This window comes from Babylonia areolata, chromosome 12 (genome assembly GCF_041734735.1).
Source record: "Babylonia areolata isolate BAREFJ2019XMU chromosome 12, ASM4173473v1, whole genome shotgun sequence".
In the NCBI taxonomy this organism is placed as follows: domain Eukaryota; kingdom Metazoa; phylum Mollusca; class Gastropoda; order Neogastropoda; family Buccinidae; genus Babylonia; species Babylonia areolata.
The window spans coordinates 35,470,018-35,491,178 of NC_134887.1; the positions used below are offsets into that span (position 1 = coordinate 35,470,018).

The 21,161-nt window shown below is 38.5% G+C and overlaps 3 protein-coding genes across 4 annotated transcripts in view; 2 read left to right on the forward strand and 1 right to left on the reverse strand.

Annotated features, from left to right (window-relative positions):
• Window positions 1-2,000: 2,000 nt before the first annotated feature.
• Window positions 2,001-7,706, forward strand: LOC143288172 (uncharacterized). Of its 2 annotated transcripts, none has more exons than XM_076596476.1 (5): window positions 2,001-2,261; window positions 3,654-3,944; window positions 4,745-4,916; window positions 5,427-5,543; window positions 6,098-7,706. In XM_076596476.1, the coding sequence occupies exons 2-5, from the start codon at window positions 3,682-3,684 to the stop codon at window positions 6,269-6,271; spliced, it is 726 nt and encodes a 241-aa protein (XP_076452591.1). In that variant the 5' UTR covers window positions 2,001-2,261; window positions 3,654-3,681; the 3' UTR covers window positions 6,272-7,706. The 2 variants fall into 2 exon arrangements, with proteins under 2 accessions (XP_076452591.1, XP_076452589.1); XM_076596474.1 differs by lacking the exon at window positions 2,001-2,261 and adding an exon at window positions 2,272-2,334.
• Window positions 7,707-9,254: 1,548 nt separating this feature from the next.
• On the reverse strand, window positions 9,255-13,653 carry LOC143288173 (large ribosomal subunit protein uL23-like). Its single transcript, XM_076596477.1, has 5 exons — window positions 13,495-13,653; window positions 12,054-12,270; window positions 10,638-10,814; window positions 9,803-9,872; window positions 9,255-9,315 (listed from the first exon to the last, which is right to left on the reverse strand). The coding sequence occupies exons 1-5, from the start codon at window positions 13,526-13,528 to the stop codon at window positions 9,301-9,303; spliced, it is 513 nt and encodes a 170-aa protein (XP_076452592.1). The 5' UTR covers window positions 13,529-13,653; the 3' UTR covers window positions 9,255-9,300.
• Window positions 13,654-14,063: 410 nt separating this feature from the next.
• Window positions 14,064-21,161, forward strand: part of LOC143288174 (ras-related protein Rab-34-like) — a 23,059-nt gene continuing 15,961 nt past the window's right edge. Inside the window, exons 1-3 of the mRNA XM_076596478.1 lie at window positions 14,064-14,114; window positions 18,064-18,169; window positions 18,998-19,089. Coding sequence (XP_076452593.1) covers window positions 18,104-18,169; window positions 18,998-19,089 — 158 coding nt within the window. The 5' untranslated portion in view covers window positions 14,064-14,114; window positions 18,064-18,103. The remainder of the gene's footprint in view (window positions 14,115-18,063; window positions 18,170-18,997; window positions 19,090-21,161) is intronic.

The following is a 21,161-nucleotide window of genomic DNA, read 5'->3' on the forward strand; positions in this document are numbered from 1 at the left end:
GAAGAGATGTGAACTGAAGTGTTCAAATAGTAGAACAAACAGACAAAATGGGAAGAGATGTGAACTGAAGTGTTCAAATAGTAGAACAAACAGGCAAAACGGGAAGAGATGTGAACTGAAGTGTTGAAATAGAACAAACAGACAAAACGGGAAGAGATGTGAACTGAAGTGTTGAAATAGAACAAACCGAGACAAAACGGGAAGAGATGTGAACTGAAGTGTTGAAATAGAACAAACAGGCAAAACGGGAAGAAATATGGACTGAAGTGTTGAAATAGAACAAACAGACAAAAGGAAGAGACCGATCTGAACTGAAGTGGTGACTGAATAGAACAAACAGACAAAACGGGAAGAGATGTGAACTGAAGTGTTGAAATAGAACAAACAGGCAAAACGGGAAGAGATGTGAACTGAAGTGTTGAAATAGAACAAACAGACAAAAGGAAGAGATGTGAACTGAAGTGTTGAAATAGAACAAACAGACAAAAGGAAGAGATATGGACTGAAGTGTTGAAATAGAACAAACAGACAAAACGGGAAGAGATGTGAACTGAAGTGTTGAAATAGAACAAACAGACAAAAGGAAGAGATGTGAACTGAAGTGTTGAAATAGAACAAACAGACAAAACGGGAAGAGATGTGAACTGAAGTGTTGCACTAGAACAAACAGACAAAAGGAAGAGATGTGAACTGAAGTGTTGCACTAGAACAAACAGACAAAAGGAAGAGATGTGGACTGAAGTGCTGAAATAGAACAAACAGACAAAAGGAAGAGATGTGAACTGAAGTGTTGAAATAGAACAAACAGACAAAAGGAAGAGATGTGAACTGAAGTGTTGAAATAGAACAAACAGACAAAACGGGAAGAGACTGATGTGGACTGAAGTGTTGAAATAGAACAAACAGACAAAACGGGAAGAGATGTGGACTGAAGTGTTGAAATAGAACAAACAGACGAAAGGAGAGAGAGAGAGAGAGAGAGAGAGAGAGAGAGAGAGAGAGAGAGAGAGAGAGAGAGAGAGAGAGAGAGAGAAAACTGGAAAATTCAGACAAAAGCAGACTCGGACAGGAGTCATATCTCAGTTGGTTACTCGAGATCGTTCCTCAGTCAGTAGACAAAACTAAAGTTCCACAACACTGCATGAGACGAGCATTTTCTTACATTCTCTCACTTGATGTAAACGTTCATATCTAAAATGTCAGATGCATATATTATTTGAACAAATACATGGTGCAATCTTTCAATCAATATCAAATCCATGTCAGTATCAACCGCACCTACATTTTGTACTGTGTGTTTTTAAGTAAGTGACACACAGTGTGTAAAGCGACACATGGCACACGCACGCACGCACACACCGGGTACGCACGCACGCACGCACGCACACACACACACACACACACACACACACACACAGATTGAGACTGAGACTGAGACTGATGGCGGTTCGTGGCTTTGGTGCCCCCTTTGTTGGTGGTGGTCTGCCGTACGGTCTTGGGGCACGTGGGTCGTCGACGGGGCATAGTGAGTGGCTGTCCGGTGGTCCTGAAGACGGCCTTGGTCACCAAGAATCACGAAACAACAGCTGCGACAAGAAAGGCTACAGCCGAGACTACATTTGACCAACAATGAGAAAAACGTCATCTCACAATGCATTAAAACTACCACCAAGAAAACATCAGTCTACAGCCGAGAACGATACTCGGCTCACTACAGCATCGAACAACTCTGACACCCATCGGGCCAACGATTCCCTTTCGGCTACACCTCCGATACCCAACGGACCACAACAATGAACATCTTTAACCACCGAAAAACGACTACTGCCGGACATCTGTCCAGAACAACTTGACCTTAAGGGCTTTTTGCCGATGGGTCATAAAACTCAACTCTACGAAAAGGAAATTTCCGTTATTCAAGCATAAAACCATTGGTCGGATCCACCTATTTTTAGAGCAGTGCAGGGAAACCGCTAACTATTTATAAACATATAGACTTCTCGTCACTTCCCTGCTGGAGAGTGAGTGTGTGTGAGTTAAATTTAGCTCACGTACATTGCACAAGCCACGGCAATGGTGTTTTATCCGCACTCGTTGCCGACAAAAAGCCCGTTCCTGTTCCATGTTACCAGCGTCGTCCAAAGTTATTTCAAGAAGGCGAAGAACCGGTGGATGTTCTGCCAGCGGGAGACTCACTAAAACAGAGAGCCAACTTTGTCAGTCAACATTCTTGTTGCCTTTCATCTGCCGCAAGAGTGCAGGTTCGTAATGGTGTCTATTTCCGCACGGTGTGGTCGATCCGTTGGATATGTTGGTGTCAATCAGCAATGTCTGGTAGTCCTTGATTGGTTATTTGCTGGACTGTTGTGTATTGTTGTCATTGTTATTGTCATTACAATCATTATCATTTTAATTAACATTATTATTATTATTAATGTGTGTGTGTGAAAATGTCTCTCTCTCGCTCTCTCTCTCTCTCTCGCTCGAGGTATGGTGCAGGTGTATGTATATGTATAGATGTAGGTATGCGTTGTATTACATGTATGTCTGGAAGACGCCGCGTGACATGTACAACTGTTGTAACTCTTCTGAAGCCAAGGACCGTTTCATTCGCCTGTGTGGTATCGTTCCCTTTTCTCATTTATTTATTTTCCCTGTAGTTTTCTGTCGATGTTCTGTCAGTCATTTCCTCAACTTTCCTCTCAATACTCTCGCAACTTGCTGTCTCAACCTTGCTGTCTTGTCTTCCGAACATGATGACTGAGCCTGTTCTTTCTGCGGGGTCATGCACAAGGGACTGAACTATCTGCTGGCAAGACCGGTACAGAATTACTTCCCATTTAATGTTTAAAACTGATTCAAATTAACGGAATTTTTTCGTTCAGTATGTGCATTCTATCAATGCCAATATTTGAAAAAAGGTAATTGTAGTTTGCGTTTTTGCAGATCTCATATATTTCATGAGAGAATCAATTTTATAAATAGATGACAGAACAGCCAGTACACCATCTCCGCCTTTCAAAGTCCGATAACTCATTGATAATAAGTGTCGATTAAAAAACAAACAAAAACCCGTTTGTTAAACTCCAAACACAGGTAAAGAAATGAAACGACCCCCAACGAAATAACATGACCTTAAGGGCTCAGCCAATAGGTCGTTAAACTCTACACACAGTAAAAAAAATGATAACTATCATGCACAGCCAAACAACACATAGGACTCACGTTACAAAGAACCCTTGCGTCAGTGTGTGCCGGTGTGTGTGTGTGTGTGTGTGTGTGTGTTAAGGGTAGGGGGTGGGGGTGGGGGTGCCTGAGTGACAGTTTAATGTGAAGGATGTACTATGATTTATAGGTTGTTATATACAGAAATACTATGATGCGTGTGTGCCTTAGCTTTGATATCATGTGTCAGTAATCTGATTTCATGTAAATTACTGAATATGTTCAGCCCATCCCTTCCCCCAAGCTTCAATTTTTAAAAATTCCATCTATTAGTTTGCAAGCATGGTATATTAATTGAAAGTGATTTGAACTGCAGAGCTCACTGCATTCGAGTTCATCAGGACCTTAAAGTCCAGCACTCTTACTCTTTAAGCTGCCACATCCCGGTCTCTTTGCAAAATAACAGTGGTGTTGGTCATTTGTTGCAGCACACAAAACACGCAGTCAACACACAACATGGCAACTGCAGCGTCCGACTGTTCTGGGTCCAGTGAGTACAAGTATTATGACGACTCCAGCTGGGAAGAGGAAGGGGTGGTGGAAGTGAAGGACCTCGTGCAGAGGGCATGGCCACAAGGTGTGGAGCTGTACACCAAGCAATCGACAGACCTGTGGCCTGTCAGTGGGAAGCACATTCTGGCCAGTTACGATGACAAGAGCATCGTCGTTTATCAAGCGTTCTGTCCTGCCATCGCTGATGCTGCTGTTAAGGATCAAAGGTTTGACAGGAAACCTTTTTCTTCTTAATCAACAAGGAATTATTTATCTTTAGATTTTATTCATTTTTTATGCGGACTGGATTCAGTCATTAAACTAACATGCCACCATCATGCTTTGTCCGTTTTTCATCCCACAAACCATGCTGTAACCAGTAGGTGCACTAATTTACTGAGCAGGATGCTAAAATATTTATATTTGTTTTTCTCTGTGTCAAATTCGGGCTGCTCTCCCCAGGGAGAGCGTGTCGCTACACAACAGCACCACCCATTTAAAAAAATTTTTTCCTGCGTGCAGTTTTATTTGTTTTTCCTATCGAAGTGGATTTTTCTACAGAATTTTGCCAGGAACAACCCTTTTGTTGCCATGGGTTCTTTTATGTGCGCCAAATGCATGCTGCACACAGGACCTCGGTTTATCGTCTCATCCGAATGACTAATTCCAGACCACCACTCAAGGTCTAGTGGAGGGGGAGAAAATATCGGCGGCTGAGCTGTGATTCGAACCAGCGCGCTCAGATTCTCTCGCTTCCAAGGCGGACGCATTACCACTAGGCCATCACTCCAAATAAGACATTAAGATGTCAGAAAGAAGGAAAGATGTGCTTTTTTCAGAAAAAATACAATTCAGATGCATGCATTTGAGAGAATTCAGTAACCATAATTTGAATATAATAGGGAATATTGTATTCACATTTTCTTAAAGAAGAAGAAGAAGAAGAAAAAAACAAAACGACAAAAAGAGTGAAATACAGATAATGCATTTTAGATTTATTGCAATGTTCTGTGATGTGTGTGATCAGGTTTGGAGGTGGAGGGTTCAGTTTCACACGGATGTCATGGATCAAGACCAACTTTCTGTGGATGATGTATCGCTGTGGCTGGGCGACAAAGCGTAATCAGGAGAGGGTACTGGCAGTCAGGATTACTCTGGATGGGTTTAATCAGATTCTGGCTGAAGCTCTGACTGGCAAGGTAAATGAACAAGCGTAGACTTTGTGGAAAGTTTGTGTGTGTCCTGCTATGACCACTTGTGTTGCAAGCTGAGCATATTAACTGACAGCATTCCAGCATTAGCAAAATGTTTACATTTTGAAAAAAAACATTATCATGTAATGATGTATGGTCTGGTGTAAAATGAATGTTTGTCTCTTAAATACTTTTTCTTTGCATCCACATACTGTTTTTATGTGTAACATGGATAACAATTTCTTATGTCTATATCTAAGCTGAACACGTCTCTACACACACTGGGAGATAAGAAAAAATCTACAATGTCAGTAAACAAGTGGTGGATTTTGGGGGCATTCATCTAACGGACCTTAAGTTTAGTGCAACATTATTTGTCTACTACCACATGCAGGTGCCTGGTTTTAGTAGCTGTTGTGAAAATTTGTTTCTTAATATATCATAGCATATTACTGCATGACACTTTCATGTTTTAATCTTGATGGTTTTTACTGTCATCTTCTATTTTGTGTTTAGTTACAGAAAAGCAAAGGTCTGGCAGATTGTACAGTGCGACTGCAGTGGGATCCTGATCATACACCTACAGGCGAAAAACAGAGCCGGCGTGCTATTCAGCTAGGACTGAAAGATGACGTATGTCAGTTTCTTGCATGTAAATAGTGTGCCTAGCTAATACATCGATTTTTTGTCAAAAAAAGAAAAAACGTATCACATTAGGAGTCATGGAGTTTGTCAAACAGAAGGAAATCTGTTCGGTATCGGTTATAATGAGTCTGTTGCAGCAATTCTCGTTGGCTGTCAGCTCCATGTCTTTTCAGCCAACTGATGCCAAGGAGTGAAAAGTCAGAAGATAATTATAGTGAAATGAATTAGCTTGGTTAGGAAGAAACTGTAATGCTAATTTAACTTGAGAAATACATATGCAGTTTCCATCACTTCAGGACTGCCCAATAAAAATCCAACCACGTTAAACAACAAAAGTTCTGTCAGATCTGTGGAGGGGGGGTTAACTGAAGCGTTTGTATTATGAACCACTTTTTGAAATACCCGTCCCCATCTTTTTATGTTTATTATTTATTCTTACATATTTGTCTGTGAAAACTATTTCTCAAATTATGATGCCTCTTGACACGGACCTTCCAACAAGCAAGGCTCGGCTAATGTTTCATGTCTTTCTCTTGCTGCAGATTTTGAAGAAGTACTCCACACAATGGATTGTCAGCATCAGCGATGTTACGCCCTTTGTACGTTACCAGCACCGTGTCCTTAAACAACGAGGAATGGTCAAGCTCTCCACCCCACTGGAACGGGTCTACACACCCCCTTCAGTCAGCACGTGTCACAGAATAGAACTGCTTTAGTTTAATCGATTACCTTTAGGTGTTCAGTCAGCTCATGGACAGAAAAACAATGGTGGAACTCAACTGCTGAGTTGGCTGCATCACTTGACACAGTTGCTTCAAGTGTGTGAACCACACATAGGGTATCTGTCATTGTGCCTGTGTGTGTGTGTGTTTGTGTGAATTTACACACTGGTGTCAGTCAACAGTGTGCACATTTCCTTTTATTTTAAATTTTTTTTCTTTTATACCTTTTTTATTATTATTTTTCAAAAACTGTTGATTTTTCTTTATCATGTTTTAAATTATATAGGAAATTTTATATCTAAAATTACGTTTAAATAACATACTTACCGTGACCCACTAGTGCAGACTCCGGCAGGGGTCTGACATTCCTGTCCTGTGCAAACTACTATCCGCCTATGCGGAGAAAACGAAAATGACTACGGCCGATAACCTCCCGGAAGTAGGTAACCTCCCCTTTGTCCCACTGGCTAGCGCCCTCTTTTTCCGGCAGCCATCTCGACTCCTGTTCCTGTGCACTTCATACGACTAAGTTTTTTTTTGCATTTTCTATCTATCGATTCTTTGGCGTTTCTGCTTTTTGTCCAATTATGTCTTCAGCCAGGTCGCAAAATATGTGGCTCGATTGGGAGATCGGGCTCTCAAGGTTTTCCCAATGTGTTGGGTTTACCCAAAAGTCAGGTATCAGCCTTTTCTTTTTAGTTTGCAGATGTGGTGCAGCATTTACTGATCAGTCAGGACACTTTGAGACTGACCTTCAGACTGACTGAAACTTTTGCTGCCCCATTATCTGAACTGCAATGGCATCACTCCCACGTGGCTCATTCCAAGCTCCCCACTTAGTTGCAGTCCCAGTGTCAAGTGTCCTCAGGGTATCATCGACGGTCAGTTGCCAGTAGGCACTGGTTACACTTTCTTCATATCTACCAATTGCAGAAAAACGATACGATTAGTCTGCATGAGTGTGTGGCTATTGTACATGTACTTGTAAAACTCGAGTGATTGAATGATATATATATTCACTGCCTTATTTTTACCATTTCATTTGTATTTATTCATTATTATTTTATTGTAATGAGAGGTTGTGAAACTGAATCATTTTTTTCAATTTGTTAAACAATTTCAAAATGTTTTGTCAATTTTGGGGGGTATATTTGACATGTCATCTAGATACAGAAGGAAACACAAGTCCTACATTCAAGTTGCATACGTATCCTCCTAGGATTTGTTTCCTTTCCTTTTTTTCATACCAACCATGGGTCATATTAGTCTTTCAGATGCAGGGGTGCAAGTAGCAAGGGGGACAGCACCCTGACATCAGTCTTAATTCCCCATACTGTGATGACATATTATGTCTATGTTAAATTTTCATACATTTGTGTTATCTGTAAAATGTGACAAGTGAACCACAGAAAATTAAAAAAAATCCAAATGTTTACATTCGTTGCCTTTGTTTTTAACTCATTCAGTATGGCCAGTCCTCTCTTCTCCTCTACACAGACCCCTCGGATGTCCAGTGGGTGTCTGAATGACCCAGCCTTTAGCTTCCGACGTCAGAATTGTGGTATTCTTTGACAACATTCACCTTTTCAGTATAAGAGCCTTCCACTTGCAATAATTTGATGGTGGTAATTGGGGTGAAACGCTGTTAACATGGTGTCTTTCGCCGTTCGTTTGGAGAGAGTTAACCATTTGATTTGGCAGTGACATCTTCCTTCTCCAGCAAATGGATGTAAATGTACGAGATATGAGCGTGTGTTGGCAGAGTTTTGATGAAATCCTCACTTTCTCCAAGCCGTAGTCAAGTCACCTGATAAACTAGCAGGGTGATTAATTCAACTGAGAACCTACAGATCATAGTTGAGGCAAAATTACATATCAACAAAGTAGCACACTGAAGTGAAAAAACATGTTTGTGCTAGTTCTTACATATTCAATAAAGCTAAGATTATTATGTTCCCACATTTTCCAATTAACAACACTGCATTTGACTATTGTAATTTGAATTTTGTACACGTTACACAATCTATTGTTCAAAATGGACCAGTCTAATGGGTGCAAATCTGCAATACCTTGGGAATTGTATCCAGTCTCTGACATGTGAGGTTTATGATTCCACTAGCCAAAACAGAATGGGTGTGAGTAAACATGATGACCAGGAGAGCAAGAAATGGAACAATGGTGTAAATTACTGTATTAGGTGGATGGAAAGCAGGAGACAGTTGAAAAAATATAAATGAAAAGGAATTTTAAGCTGTGATGAGTAAGTGCTGAGAGAACACTTCCAGGGTTCCATTTTCTCAAGCTGTGAAATTTTCTATTGTTGCTGACTTTTGCCTCAATTTGAAAGAGGCATTTGAACAAATAAGATGTACCACATCAACGCCAATCTGCCAAGTGCCATTCCATGTGCAGAATTAAGAGATTTTTTTCTTCTATTTTTAAACACGAATTCAGATATGCATGCTCAGAATCTCTGTTCATGTCAACATTTTGTACACTATGTGAACGCTCAGCATACACCAACCCATAGAAAATGAGTACATGTGAACCCACAAGACATGGCCTAAAAAAAAAGAAAAAAAAAAAAAAAAAAAAAAAAAAAAAAAAAAGGTAACCTACAAGACAGGGCTACACACAAAAAGCATGAAATGAGCTGAATGAATCAGTACTGGTTGTCAGGCAAAGATCAACTTATTCCAGTTGGCTAACGTTTCGACTATTCATCAGCGGTGTGAAAGGAGGCTGGCAAATTGACTTCGAGTCACATGTTTGTTATAACTCTGTTACAACAGATGTTATGTTTGACATTATGGCTGCTCTTTTTGGGGGAAGCATGTTGCTATTCTACAGTGCAAAGAGGAAAGAAAGAGTGAGAGAGAAAGAGTTGCTAGTCTCCAGTCCAGACAGAGAACAAAAACAGAAAGGGCACAAAAAAGGTCTTCTCACAATCCATCTCATTCAAGGAAGAAAAACGAAGTACACATTGATACCAAGTTTATTACGCACAAAACATCAGCCACTGTTTAGATGATTCCAATCTGAAACAAACAGAAAAGGAAAACAATCTGAAAATAAGTCATTAAAAAATCATCATAAACATTAAACACCAATGTCAAGACAACAGGCATCATATGTCAACAGGACATGCAACATTTCAAAACTTTACACATACCCTGAATGAAACGAAAACGCAATTATAAAGATCAAAGGCAATGACTCTTAAACAAAACTGTAAACAACTATATAATAACAGCCAAAATGAAATTCAGAAAAAGGAAGCATCTTTCTGAAATGCTACATTTCATACAGACAGACATAAGGAATATAAATTTGTAGAATGATACTTCAAAAACACTGCATATCATATATAATGATCCACATGATACATCTATTTCATTAATATCAGCTTCATCTAAAACACTGACTCAACAATCCTGATTAAGCCTCATTTAATACAGGTAGCACTTTACAGTGCCCTCCCTAGGTCAACCAATGACCATGTGTATCTATCTACCCACTACTCACCTTGTTGGCGACATCCAAGGCGTCATAATCCGGCATCAACCGCACGTAGGCCTTCTTTTCACCGTCAGGCCTGTGAACAAACGTCATATCATAGCAACAATGAAAAAATGTGGAATGTAGCTGTCAGACAACTCCTTAGCACATAAAATAAGAGAACAAGAGAGAGACAGAATGTGGGAATATGGTTAACGATGTCTGGTGCCATCTACTCTTTAGCTAATATTACATGACTATGTTTTTGAAAATCTGCCCAGAACATAATCCCTGGGGTGCATCTGGTTTCAGTGGGCAAAATACTCAAATCAGTCCAGAACAATGTCATGACATTTGTTTTTCAGGTGTATATAGTTCATAAATTTCAATCAGCACAAAATGATCGAATTAATGTTTCAGCCAGCAAAGGATGACAATGTGTTCATTCTTTCTCCCAAATGGAGAGATGTTCATCTGCCGCTACAAGAGTCCCAAAGAAAAACAGTTCAACTTGGTTATCTAACACACTACCACTTCTTTCTATGTGAAACTTTTCAAGGACATTCTCACCTAGTTCAAGGAAATAAAATAATGTAACTAACTTGATTTCAAGGACATTCTCACCTAGTTCAAGGAAATAAAATAATGTAACTAACTCGATTTGTTTAAAAGCAGACTTATAACTGTATCAGAAAGACAAGTTCCAGTTTGAAGGTGCCAAAGCTTGGACTGCTAGATATTACACCACACCACATCTGCTTTGGCAAAAAAAAGAAAAAAAGGAAAAGAAAAGAAAAATAAACAGTTAGTAAAAACAAAACTTGAAAATACAATGCTAAGCATTTGAGCTGAAAGTACACACCTGATGAGTGTGTTGACTCTGGCGACTTCAATGTCGTACAGTTTCTTCACAGCCTGTTTCACAAGAGGTTTGTTCGCCCGCTTGTCAACGATGAACACCAGAGTGTTGTTGTCTTCAATCTTCTTCATTGCCGACTCAGTGGTCAGGGGGAACTTCACAATCTTGAAGGCATCCAGCCTGAACATACACAAATGGCAAATTAAGTTACAGATCTAATGACCTGAAGGATCTTGCAATGACATCACCAACTTCAAAACATGCCCAACCTAACGATTAAAACCTGAAGTTCATTACATGTTCATGAAAACTGCCAAAAGTGAAAAATATAGAATCGTGTATTGTTTGTATTTGTTCATCATCTCTCAAAATCTGATATACATGTGCAAGACTAGTTTGCAAGCACTTAGTTTTCTCTACTATATGTGCCACACAAATACTTATCACTGCCCTGAAGACCACTGAAATCTAATGAGAAATACTACTAGGCATAGATTGTATTGTATTCTATTACTCTTTTGTCACAACAGGTTTCTCCGTGAAATTAGGGCTGCTCTCCCTGGGGAAAGCGCGTTGCTATACTGATGCACAATCCAAACATTTGCCTAAATTTTTTTTTTTTTTTTTAAAAGAGATAACTAATTCATAACTAATTTCCCCTTCTTAATAATAATAATAAAAAACAACAACAGGATTTCTTATTCAGTATCAGGTTGGCACTACATCCCTTCCAAATTGTAGGCATTTACACTACTAGCAGAGGTGGATAAAACATTAACACATCCCATGTGCAAAAGATGATCAAACAAAATGTAAAATTTCATTTGATCATACCAGCTGACAAGTTCCAGTACTTCTTCCCTATCTTTTGACGAAAACCAATCGCTTCGCCATTAGCTTTTCCCCCAAAGCAGTCAATGCTCTCTATCGAAAAAAATCCAGTATGATAAATAGAATTGTGCAATCAACAACCATCTACCTTAAGATCTAGTCATCAACCCCATCCACATGTAATATGAGGCTTCTGTTCAAAAGTGCGTGTGTGAGTGTGTGTGTGTGTGTATATAGATAGATAGATAGATAGATAGAGAGAGAGAGAGAGAGAGAGAGAGAGAGAGAGAGAGACAGAGAGAGTGCAGTACGTGCATGTGTATGTACAAGCTTTTAGACTGATATGCACTTGTATGTATCCTAATTTCTACTGTATCTGTGCTTGTGTATGATTTTCGATTTATGTTCGTACCTTGTCATGTACTATCCCCCCACCCACCCCGAATATTCCTTGTGACCCCAGTACACTTGGTAATAAAGACATTCTAATACTGCTAGGAGGAAGATTCCAGCCTTCATTTCATTTTTGTATCTTTCCAGTCATGCACTATAAGGCCAAAAGCAAACAACAACAAAAGAAACCCTGACCTGTTCACCCGTGGAGCACTCTTCCTAGGGTAGCGAGGGGCACGGGGCAGGGACAGCGTCTTGGGACGACGGAAGTGCACCGAAGTTCTGATCTTCCTTGAACGTTTGTCATGGCGACCACGCAGAACAGCCTTCTTGGCACGCTGAGCCTTGTCCTTTGCCTTGCCGACAGCAGCACTCTCCTTGGCTGCACTCTCGGCTTTCTTGGCACCAGCCTCTGAAAATAGCATTACAGCAGATAGTATACACCTCAAGAAAAAGGAAACCAGAAGTAAAGAGAGATTTCCAGGCCTACATTTCTTATTGTTTCAACTTATATCTCAAAAGTGATCACTGCTTTTCACAAGCACTATAAAGTATAATCAATAGTAACAGACAAGAGCTATCAAAGTAGCAGTCATAAAAAATATATTCCATCTTTTTGTGAAGCAAAGTGTTGAACAGTCTCACCTCCATTTGTTCCCTCTAAATAGTTTTATCATGCGCATACTTCACCCCCTAAATACTGAACTGCATGGTGAATCCACCCTTGGAAATCTGCGGAGCATGACACCACTGAGATTTGTCCTGTGTGAAGTTGCTAATATCTGTTCTCAAAATATTCAGCCATTTGTGATGATTACAGCAAAGCCTGTTTGCATTTGCCACATATCAAATCTTCAACTTAGTAATGTCGGCTATATTGTCATGACCATGGCCTGTATGGGATATTACTGAAGAAGTGGGGAAAACACCGTCTGAAAAACTTATTTGATACATTCTTGTACTTGAATACAATTAAGTTTGCCAGGTTCGCACAACTTTCCACTTCAGTCTTGTTTTCTACACTAACCGACGTAGGTTGCTTTATTTTCAACCATTACCCTGTTCCAAATTTATGGATGGAACTACAAACGTAAAAAGGCAGCAGTGGAAATTATGCCAGATTTCATTATTTTCTGACAAACACCTGATATTACTGCAATGCAAAATGAATTGTTTTTGTAAAAGCATTTTGCTGTAACATGCAGATCGGAATGATCACAGTCGGTCTTGTGATACCAACACTATAACACTAACAGAACCCGTAAGTTACACGAATGATAAAAGAGAAAGAAAAACGTACACAGAAATACACTTTAAGTTTAATCGATGACATGAAATTTTTTGGTCATTACATTAAAGAGCCAAAGACGGAATCCAAAGCCCTCACAATCACTTAAATTCTCCAAGCATCTAAACAAAATTTACTATCACTGTATCAGCGTTGGTCACTTGTCACTGCGGTGCGTATGCCACATGGCTTTGGTACCAAGTCATGGCAAAACCTCGTTAAAATCAAAGAACAGATATAATTTTAAACATTCATCAAGTTGTATTTTCTTTTAAAAACAAAAACTCTGCCTGAACAAAACATAAGAAATGAAAAGGGAAATGACAGGTTGAATAAAAACTTATTTACTTGCGGGAGCTTTGGTCGTCTTCTTCGGAGCCATGTTCTTGCTTTAAGCGGAAAGGGGTTCTCACAGGAAGTCAGGAATGAAGGGAGTCCCCGGTTGAAGGTTCAGGGCCACAGATGCAGTATGAGGCAAAAACCACTTCATATAATCATGCACTGAACACCAATCAAAACTTGAAGTATCATAAAAATATTTCTATTAGAAATTACTAGTTGAGTCAGTATCACATATTTTTCCTGCTGTTTGGATGCATGGAAATTTAGTTTGCACAAGGAACATCATACACATATTTTTCAGTCGTCTGCTACGCCTCTTTACCGCCTAACACAGGCGCTAAATCAGTAGCGCATGAATAAATATAGTTCACAGCTCTTGCTCATTTCTACTCCCTCATAAGTGTTTTACTCTCATCTGCTACTAAAACCAAAGAATATGTTAATTTTGCTACCCCAAAATGTTTGAAAGTGAACGAAAGACTTTCCTTTTGTACTCCGGGAAACTGTGCACTGTTGTTTTTGTCAACCTTCTTCATTCTCTGAACCAAGACTAGACTTCCGGGATGCTTTGTGCTGGCGTCCTTAGTGCAAGATAACAAAACTGAGGATTTTCGTTGATAATTTAGGTATTCTTTTAATTTTCATTTTGGTTGGTTATGTTGTAATTACTATCCATTGAATGAGAGATGATTCTTTCTTTTCTGTTAGTCATTTCGTGTAAAATTGCCAATTAAATTCGCAAACACAACAGGTAGACGTATCCTCTACATGTGTAAGAAAATACTTGTTTCTCTCCAATCCAGGTTTGGTTGTAAATTTATATGAATCCCCTCCCCACACGCGCGCTCATACTCCCGTCTTCCGCCGCCCTTCCGACCACTGCCATCCCCTCCCAACACCCCATCTGCCCGCCTCGTCTACCCCCCCTCCATCACCCATCTGCCGTTTCCCACTCCTCGACATACACGCACACGTTCAGGTGAAAAAACACACTCATCTGCAGGCTACCATCTACCTCTTCCATTCATTACGGATGCATGCGCTGTGTGGGCGTGCGCCCGTGTGCGTGTATGGTGTGTGTGTGTGTGTGTGTGTGTGTGTGTGTGTGTGACAAGATTTCAAATGAAAGTACTACTTTAAAAATGAGTAAAGTTGACTAACAATAGTGTTGCCTTTTCATTTTTATCCACCACTCATAAATTCCATTTGACTTATTCAGTTATTGCTTCACTGGGAGACATAATCAGAAATGTATAACAATTATGTGTATGTGTTTCTCTGTGTGTGTGTGTGTGTGTGTTGTGTGTTGTGTGTGTGTGTGATTGTGTGTGGTGTGTGTGTGTGTGTGTGTGTGTGTGTGTGTGTGTGTGTGTGTGTGTGTGTGTGTGTGTGTGTGTGTGTGTGTGTGTGTGTGTGGTGTGTGTGTGTGTGTGTGTGTGTGTGTGTGTGTGTGTGTGTGTCGATTTGTAGAGACTGTTTGTTTTGTCACGTTGAAATCGGAAAATATAACATAGTCATTACTAAACTTAATTCTGCAATACTGAAACACTGATAGTAAATGTTCACAGTATGGTCTGATTGATGTAAATATAAAAGAAAAAATAGAAACAAAAGTAAAGCCACAGTACAATTGAAGGACATCAGATCTACAGTGTCACTGTCACTTGTGTTGGTCTAATCACTGATGCCATTGTTTTAGGAAAGCACTGTCCTCTGCTTCATGGAAATCCAAATGTTATCAGAACTTTGAAAAATGTCTCTAGAATTTCCTAACGTACCATGCCAGCATCAAGTGCAGACCTGTTCATTTCCATTCTTGTCTACACAAGAGAAAGATCAAATACATTTTAAAGATATCTGTGTCAGTACATGTAAGTTGGGTTACTGACACATGAACAAACTCCAAAAAGGAAGTTCGGCTGCTCAAATATTAAAATAAAAATGGTCATGCATGTAAAAGTGTGCTTGAACGTATCTTGATGGAATTTCAGTTTTACTCGAAAGGGCCACACTCATTGCATGGCATCAACAAAGTGAGCAAGAAGGGATTACAACTGTTCTGAACAACAACAACAACAACAACAGCAACAACAACAAAAAGTTCTGAACACCCACTCAGTCTTTCTCAACTTTAAGCAGCTCCTTTCCATGGCATGCTTTGTGATACAGATTATAATTTCTCTTGGCAAAATGTTCTTCATTATCAAAGCCATCTTCATTTTCAATTAAGGAGACTGGCAGGAAAGTGAAAAGCTAAATTGGCACTGTATTCCACTGCAGTTCACAATAATCAGGCAATGTTGCCTTTTTCATTTTTTTTAATTTTTATAAATGTGCTTTGTTTCCTTTCCTGGTTCAGTATAAGCTTTGATTTTTTTTTCACAGTCTGAAGCTGCAATCATGCTCGAGAATAAGATATATGTATAAAGCCTGTTTATATAATCATCACCAGTTTTACAAATAAATTAAAAGTTAAGTGACCGACTGTCTGCCACATTAAAAGTTAAGTGACCGACTGTCTGCCACATTAATGGGTCATTTCAAAACTGTATGTGTCAGTGACCAATGACCAATATGAAACGTAAACCCTGTGTATGTATTTGTGACTCACATATGTTCCACCAGAGACAGGCCTAGCAGATGATCTGAGGGTGGTCTAGGACCCCTAAGAACTATGAAAAAGAGTCTTATAGAAACCCTATAAAAGGAAAAACCAGTAAAAAGAGCCACAAAAAAACACAAAAAAACAGCTACTCCCAGCTACCCCATTGACAAATAGACATGGTTATGAATGTTTTATAAATGAAAGCTGCAAGTTTGGCAGGATATGTACAAACAAAATGTACAAAATGCAAGCATAATTTATAAAGATATATACTAGGTAACATATCCAAAATGCTGGTGTGTATATGATATTAACACAATCCTGCAGTCATGGAGTCAGAAATAAACAGAGGTATGATTCACCTTCTATCCAGCTGATTACTGGATAATCAAACAACAATATTTGTACCCTGGTTTTCTGCAAATATTTACTTAGGTGCCTATATGCACACACATGCCAGCTCACACTGGCACACACACAAATACACACACACACACACATGCACACGCACACACACACACACACACACACACACACACACACATGATTAAAAGTGACAAGACTTAAAAACCAAGGACTTATTCTACTACACACACTCACATGCAAATACACATACACAAACACATAATAACACTGAAATCACATGAAAAGATAGTAAAACAAAATGAAAACATGTGTACACACACATTCGCAAAAAAAAAAAGAACACATGTGTGCACACACATTCGCATTTAGCACATACGTAGTATACATGAAGTCACACACACACACACACACACACACACACACGTGATTGAGATCAGTGTTGAAATGTAGCTGTCAGCACTTACAGCTGACCTGTTGGATTAGAACAATGTTTATGATAGCCCATGAATACAGACAGAGAGTAAGACCGGGTGCCATGTTTTAGTCATTGAATCCTCCAGGTACTTGGCATACACTGTATAGGTTTTTCCTCTTCACTGAAATATTTGTAGAAGTATCCTGATTGCTTTTAGAAGTATTATTGTTTTTTTTTTTCTTCTGATCAGCAGCATTGGCTTTGCTGTTCATTTCACATAAAGTATTTAAAAAACAATTTTGTGTTCATATATGAGGGGAAATCGGCTTTTAAAGATTTAGTGTAATAGCAGCTGCTGCCAGCATCTGGCATTAACAAAGGCATTTCATTATTTATTATTATTATTCTGCTGGGTAAAAGATTTTGCATTCATTGTATGAAAGGGAGATTTAGATCTGTCTTGTGAAATTCAACTTGCCAGTTTGTGAAGGAAAAATTAAGTGGTTCAAAACTACCACAGGGAAGAAAATAATTTCTTGATGCTGTGGGTGGTGAACATTGCATTGAACTGTGTTTTTTGTTGTTGTTGTTTTCTTCTTTGAGAGAAAATCATTCACTTTTGAGGTGGGTGTTGAACATTGAATTGAACTGTGTTTTTTGTTGTTGTTGTTTTCTTCTTTGAGGGAAAATCATTCACTTTTGAGGTGGGTGTTGAACATTGAATTGAACTATGTTTTTTGTTGTTGTTTTTTTCTTTGAGGGAAAATAATTCACTGATGGTGTGGGTGTTCAACATTGAATTGGACTGTGTTTTTGTTGTTGATTTTTTTTTCTTTGAGGGAAAATAATTCACTGATGCTTTATGTGTTCAACATTGAATTGGACTGTGTTTTTTGTTGTTGTTGTTTTTTCTTTGAGGGAAAATAATTCACTGGTGCTTTGTGTGTTCAACATTGAATTGGACTGTGTTTTTTGTTGCTGTTTTTTTTTTCTTTGAGGGAAAATAATTCAGTGATGCTGTGTGTGTTCAACATTAAATTGAACAATTTTGTGTGGGAAACCATTCACTGATACTGTGTGAAGAACCTTGCACTGGATTTTTATTTATTGATTTATTTATTTATTTTTTTGCTGATACTCTGTGTGCCAAACATGCATTGAACCTTTTTTCTTCTTTTTCTGTTTTTAGTTAATTCAGCCAGTAAAGAGTGGTGGTGTCAAGTTCGAAGATGTCATCGAGTAGAAAATTGTTGTCCAGCGTGTCACATGACAGAGTTATATCACATTTTTCACATGTGAGTATAATCGTGTGATTTGAGACTGATCAAAGTCAGTTTGATGGAAGTTATGATGCTGTGTGCGCTCTCTGTCTTTAGTGTTTGCATTCTTGTATGTGGTGTGTGGGAAGGACTGGGGGGAAGGAGGGGGAGAGGGAGTGGGGAGGGGGTGAGGGTAGGGGGGTGCATGTGTGTGTGTGTGTGTGTGTGTGTGTGTGCATTGTGCTTGCCTTGTCTGTGTTGTGAGGTGTGTGTGTGTGTGTGCGTGTGTGTGTGTTGTGAAGTGTGTGTGTGTGTGTGTGTGTGTGTGTATGTGTGTGTGTGTGTGTGTGTGTGTGTATGTGTGTGTGTGTGTGTGTGTGTTTTCACAGATAGTTTAAAAAAAAAAATTAAAAAAATGGTTTAAAAAAAACAAACTTGCCAGATGCATTTTACTATAGCTTAGACCAATGCAAACAAACAAATGAATATTAACTAAAAATGATTATATATAAAGTCATTTTGGCACAGACCTGGGTTTAACATATAGTCAGGGAAACTTTCAGGGGTTCAAGTCTCCTGTTGATTGGACAACCAAAAGAAACATTGTGTATGTTCTCGTGTGCTTTGTATCTGACTGACATGTTCTGGTAAAGCAATTGAAGATGAGGTTTAAAAGTGCTCTTTAAATGTACCATGATAATGACTTTGAATATGAGTGTGTGTGTGTGTGTGTGTGTGTTTGTGTGTGCGGGTATGATTATTATCATTACTATTGTTTTGTAATACTGTATTGTTTTTAGTGGTAGTAGCAGTTAGTAGTAGTAGTAGTAGTATCATGTGTCAGACCTTGTGATTTTTCTGCAGCCATACCACATTGACGCCAGTCCGTACAAGAATGTTGACTTCCATCCCAGAGTTCGGGCTGCCTGCACGGAGGACAAAAATTCAAGAGTGGGGTAAGCACAAAGTTTTTTTTTGCTTGTTTTTGTTTCCCTTACCATGGAAGTTCTATTTTTTGTTTGTCTTTAGTTTGTTTCCCTTACCATGAAAGTTCTATTTTTTGTTTGTCTTTAGTTTGTTTCCCTTACCATGAAAGTTCTTTTTTTGTTTGTTTGTTTGTTTCTAGTTTGTTTCCTTTGCCATGAAAGTTCTATTTTTTGTCTTTAGTTTGTTTCCTTTGCCATGAAAGTTCTACTTTTTGTTTGTCTTTAGTTTACTTCCTTTGCCATGAAAGTTTTATTTTTTGTTTGTTTTTAGTTTGTTTCCCTCACCATGAAAGTTCTATTCTTGTTTGTTTGTTTTTAGTTTGTTTCCTTTGCCATGAAAGTTCTATTTTTTGTTTGTTTTTAGTTTGTTTCCTTTGCCATGAAAGTTATATTTTTTGCCTGTAGTTTGGTTACTTTGCCATGAAAGTTTTACTCTTTGTTTTTAGTTTGTTTCCTTTGCCATGAAAGTTCTATTCTTGTTTGTTTGTTTTTAGTTTGTTTCCTTTGCCATGAAAGTTCTGTTTTGTTTGTCTTTAGTTTGTTTCCTTTGCCATGAAAGTTCTATTTTTTGTTTGTTTTTAGTTTGTTTCCTTTGCCATGAAAGTTCTATTTTTTGTTTGTTTTTAGTTTGTTTCCCTCACCATGAAAGTTCTATTTTTTGTTTGTTTTTAGTTTGTTTCCCTTGCCATGGAAGTTCTGTTCTTTGTTTGTTTTTTAGTTGGTTTCCTTTGCCATGGAAGTTCTGTTTTTTGTTTGTTTTTAGTTTGTTTCCCTCGCCATGAAAGTTCTTTTTTTGTTTGTTTGTTTGTTTCTAGTTTGTTTCCTTTGCCATGAAAGTTCTATTTTTTGTTTTTAGTTTGTTTCCCTCGCCATGAAAGTTCTACTTTTTGTTTTTCTTTAGTTTGTTTCCTTTGCCATGAAAGTTTTATTTTTTGTTTGTTTTTAGTTTGTTTCCCTCACCATGAAAGTTCTATTCTTGTTTGTTTGTTTTTAGTTTGTTTCCTTTGCCATGAAAGTTTTGTTTTTTGTTTGTCTTTAGTTTGTTTCCTTTGCCATGGAAGTTCTATTGTTTGTTTTTAGTTTGTTTCCCTCACCATGAAAGTTCTATTCTTGTTTGTTTGTTTTTAGTTTGTTTCCTTTGCCATGAAAGTTCTATTTTTTGTTTGTTTTTAGTTTGTTTCCTTTGCCATGAAAGTTCTATTTTTTGTTTGTTTTTAGTTTGTTTCCTTTGCCATGAAAGTTTTGTTTTTTGTTTGTCTTTAGTTTGTTTCCTTTGCCATGGAAGTTCTATTCTTTGTTGTTTTTAGTATGTTTCCCTCACCATGAAGGTTATATTTTTTGGTTTGCTTTTAGTTTGTTTCCCTTGTCATGAAGGTTCTACCATTCTCTCAATGCATGGTACTTCACAATGACCATTACAAAGTATTTTTATGGACTGCAAATGTGACAGTGTTCAAGTTTATAAGTACTAATGTTTTTGCATTACACTGGTGCATTTTCTTTAACAAATGAGAGAAAAAAATGCAAAAGAACAAACAACAGAAGAACAAAACAGAAAAAAGAGAATCACAAAAAAGCAGACAAAACTGTGGTGAGGTCATAGTACATTAATATGGCAGGGGTTTAGGACTTTTTGACTCACTTGCGTAAACAAAGAGAGTTTATGCAATAACCTGGTGTTTGGTTGTGTGTGTGTGTGTGTGTGTGTGTGTGTGTGTGTGTGTGTGTGTGTGTGTGTGTGTGTGTGTGTGTCCATGGTAAAATTTAACAAATCCATTTTTTCTGGAAATACTTTGTCTGCCAGTATCAAATTTAGATTAAAGATAGTGGGAAAAAAATCTTGGCTATCATACCAGTAATAGGTTGTAAGTCTTCCACTGTATATCTGGATCATGAATGAATGGTTTATTTTGTTGAGGCTCCAGATCCAGAAAATTGTATTGGTCTTTTCCCAGTTGCCTGCGCATTTGTTTGGGTTTGAAGAGGGCATGGCATCATTTGTCTTGCTTGCAATTAAAAGAGCAGAAAAACAAATTCTAGAC

Excerpts from the sequence above, each read along its gene's own strand:
- LOC143288173 (XM_076596477.1), bottom strand. The coding sequence starts at position 13,528 with ATGGCTCCGAAGAAGACGACCAAAGCTCCCGCAA. Across the intron at positions 12,271-13,494 it reads GACGACCAAAGCTCCCGCAA|AGGCTGGTGCCAAGAAAGCC; the intron begins GTAAATAAGTTT and ends TGCTATTTTCAG. Across the intron at positions 9,873-10,637 it reads AGAGTCAACACACTCATCAG|GCCTGACGGTGAAAAGAAGG; the intron begins GTGTGTACTTTC and ends GTTTGTTCACAG.
- LOC143288172 (XM_076596474.1), top strand. The coding sequence starts at position 2,309 with ATGTTGGTGTCAATCAGCAATGTCTG. Across the intron at positions 2,335-3,653 it reads GTGTCAATCAGCAATGTCTG|CACACAAAACACGCAGTCAA; the intron begins GTAGTCCTTGAT and ends CATTTGTTGCAG. Across the intron at positions 4,917-5,426 it reads CTGAAGCTCTGACTGGCAAG|TTACAGAAAAGCAAAGGTCT; the intron begins GTAAATGAACAA and ends TTTTGTGTTTAG.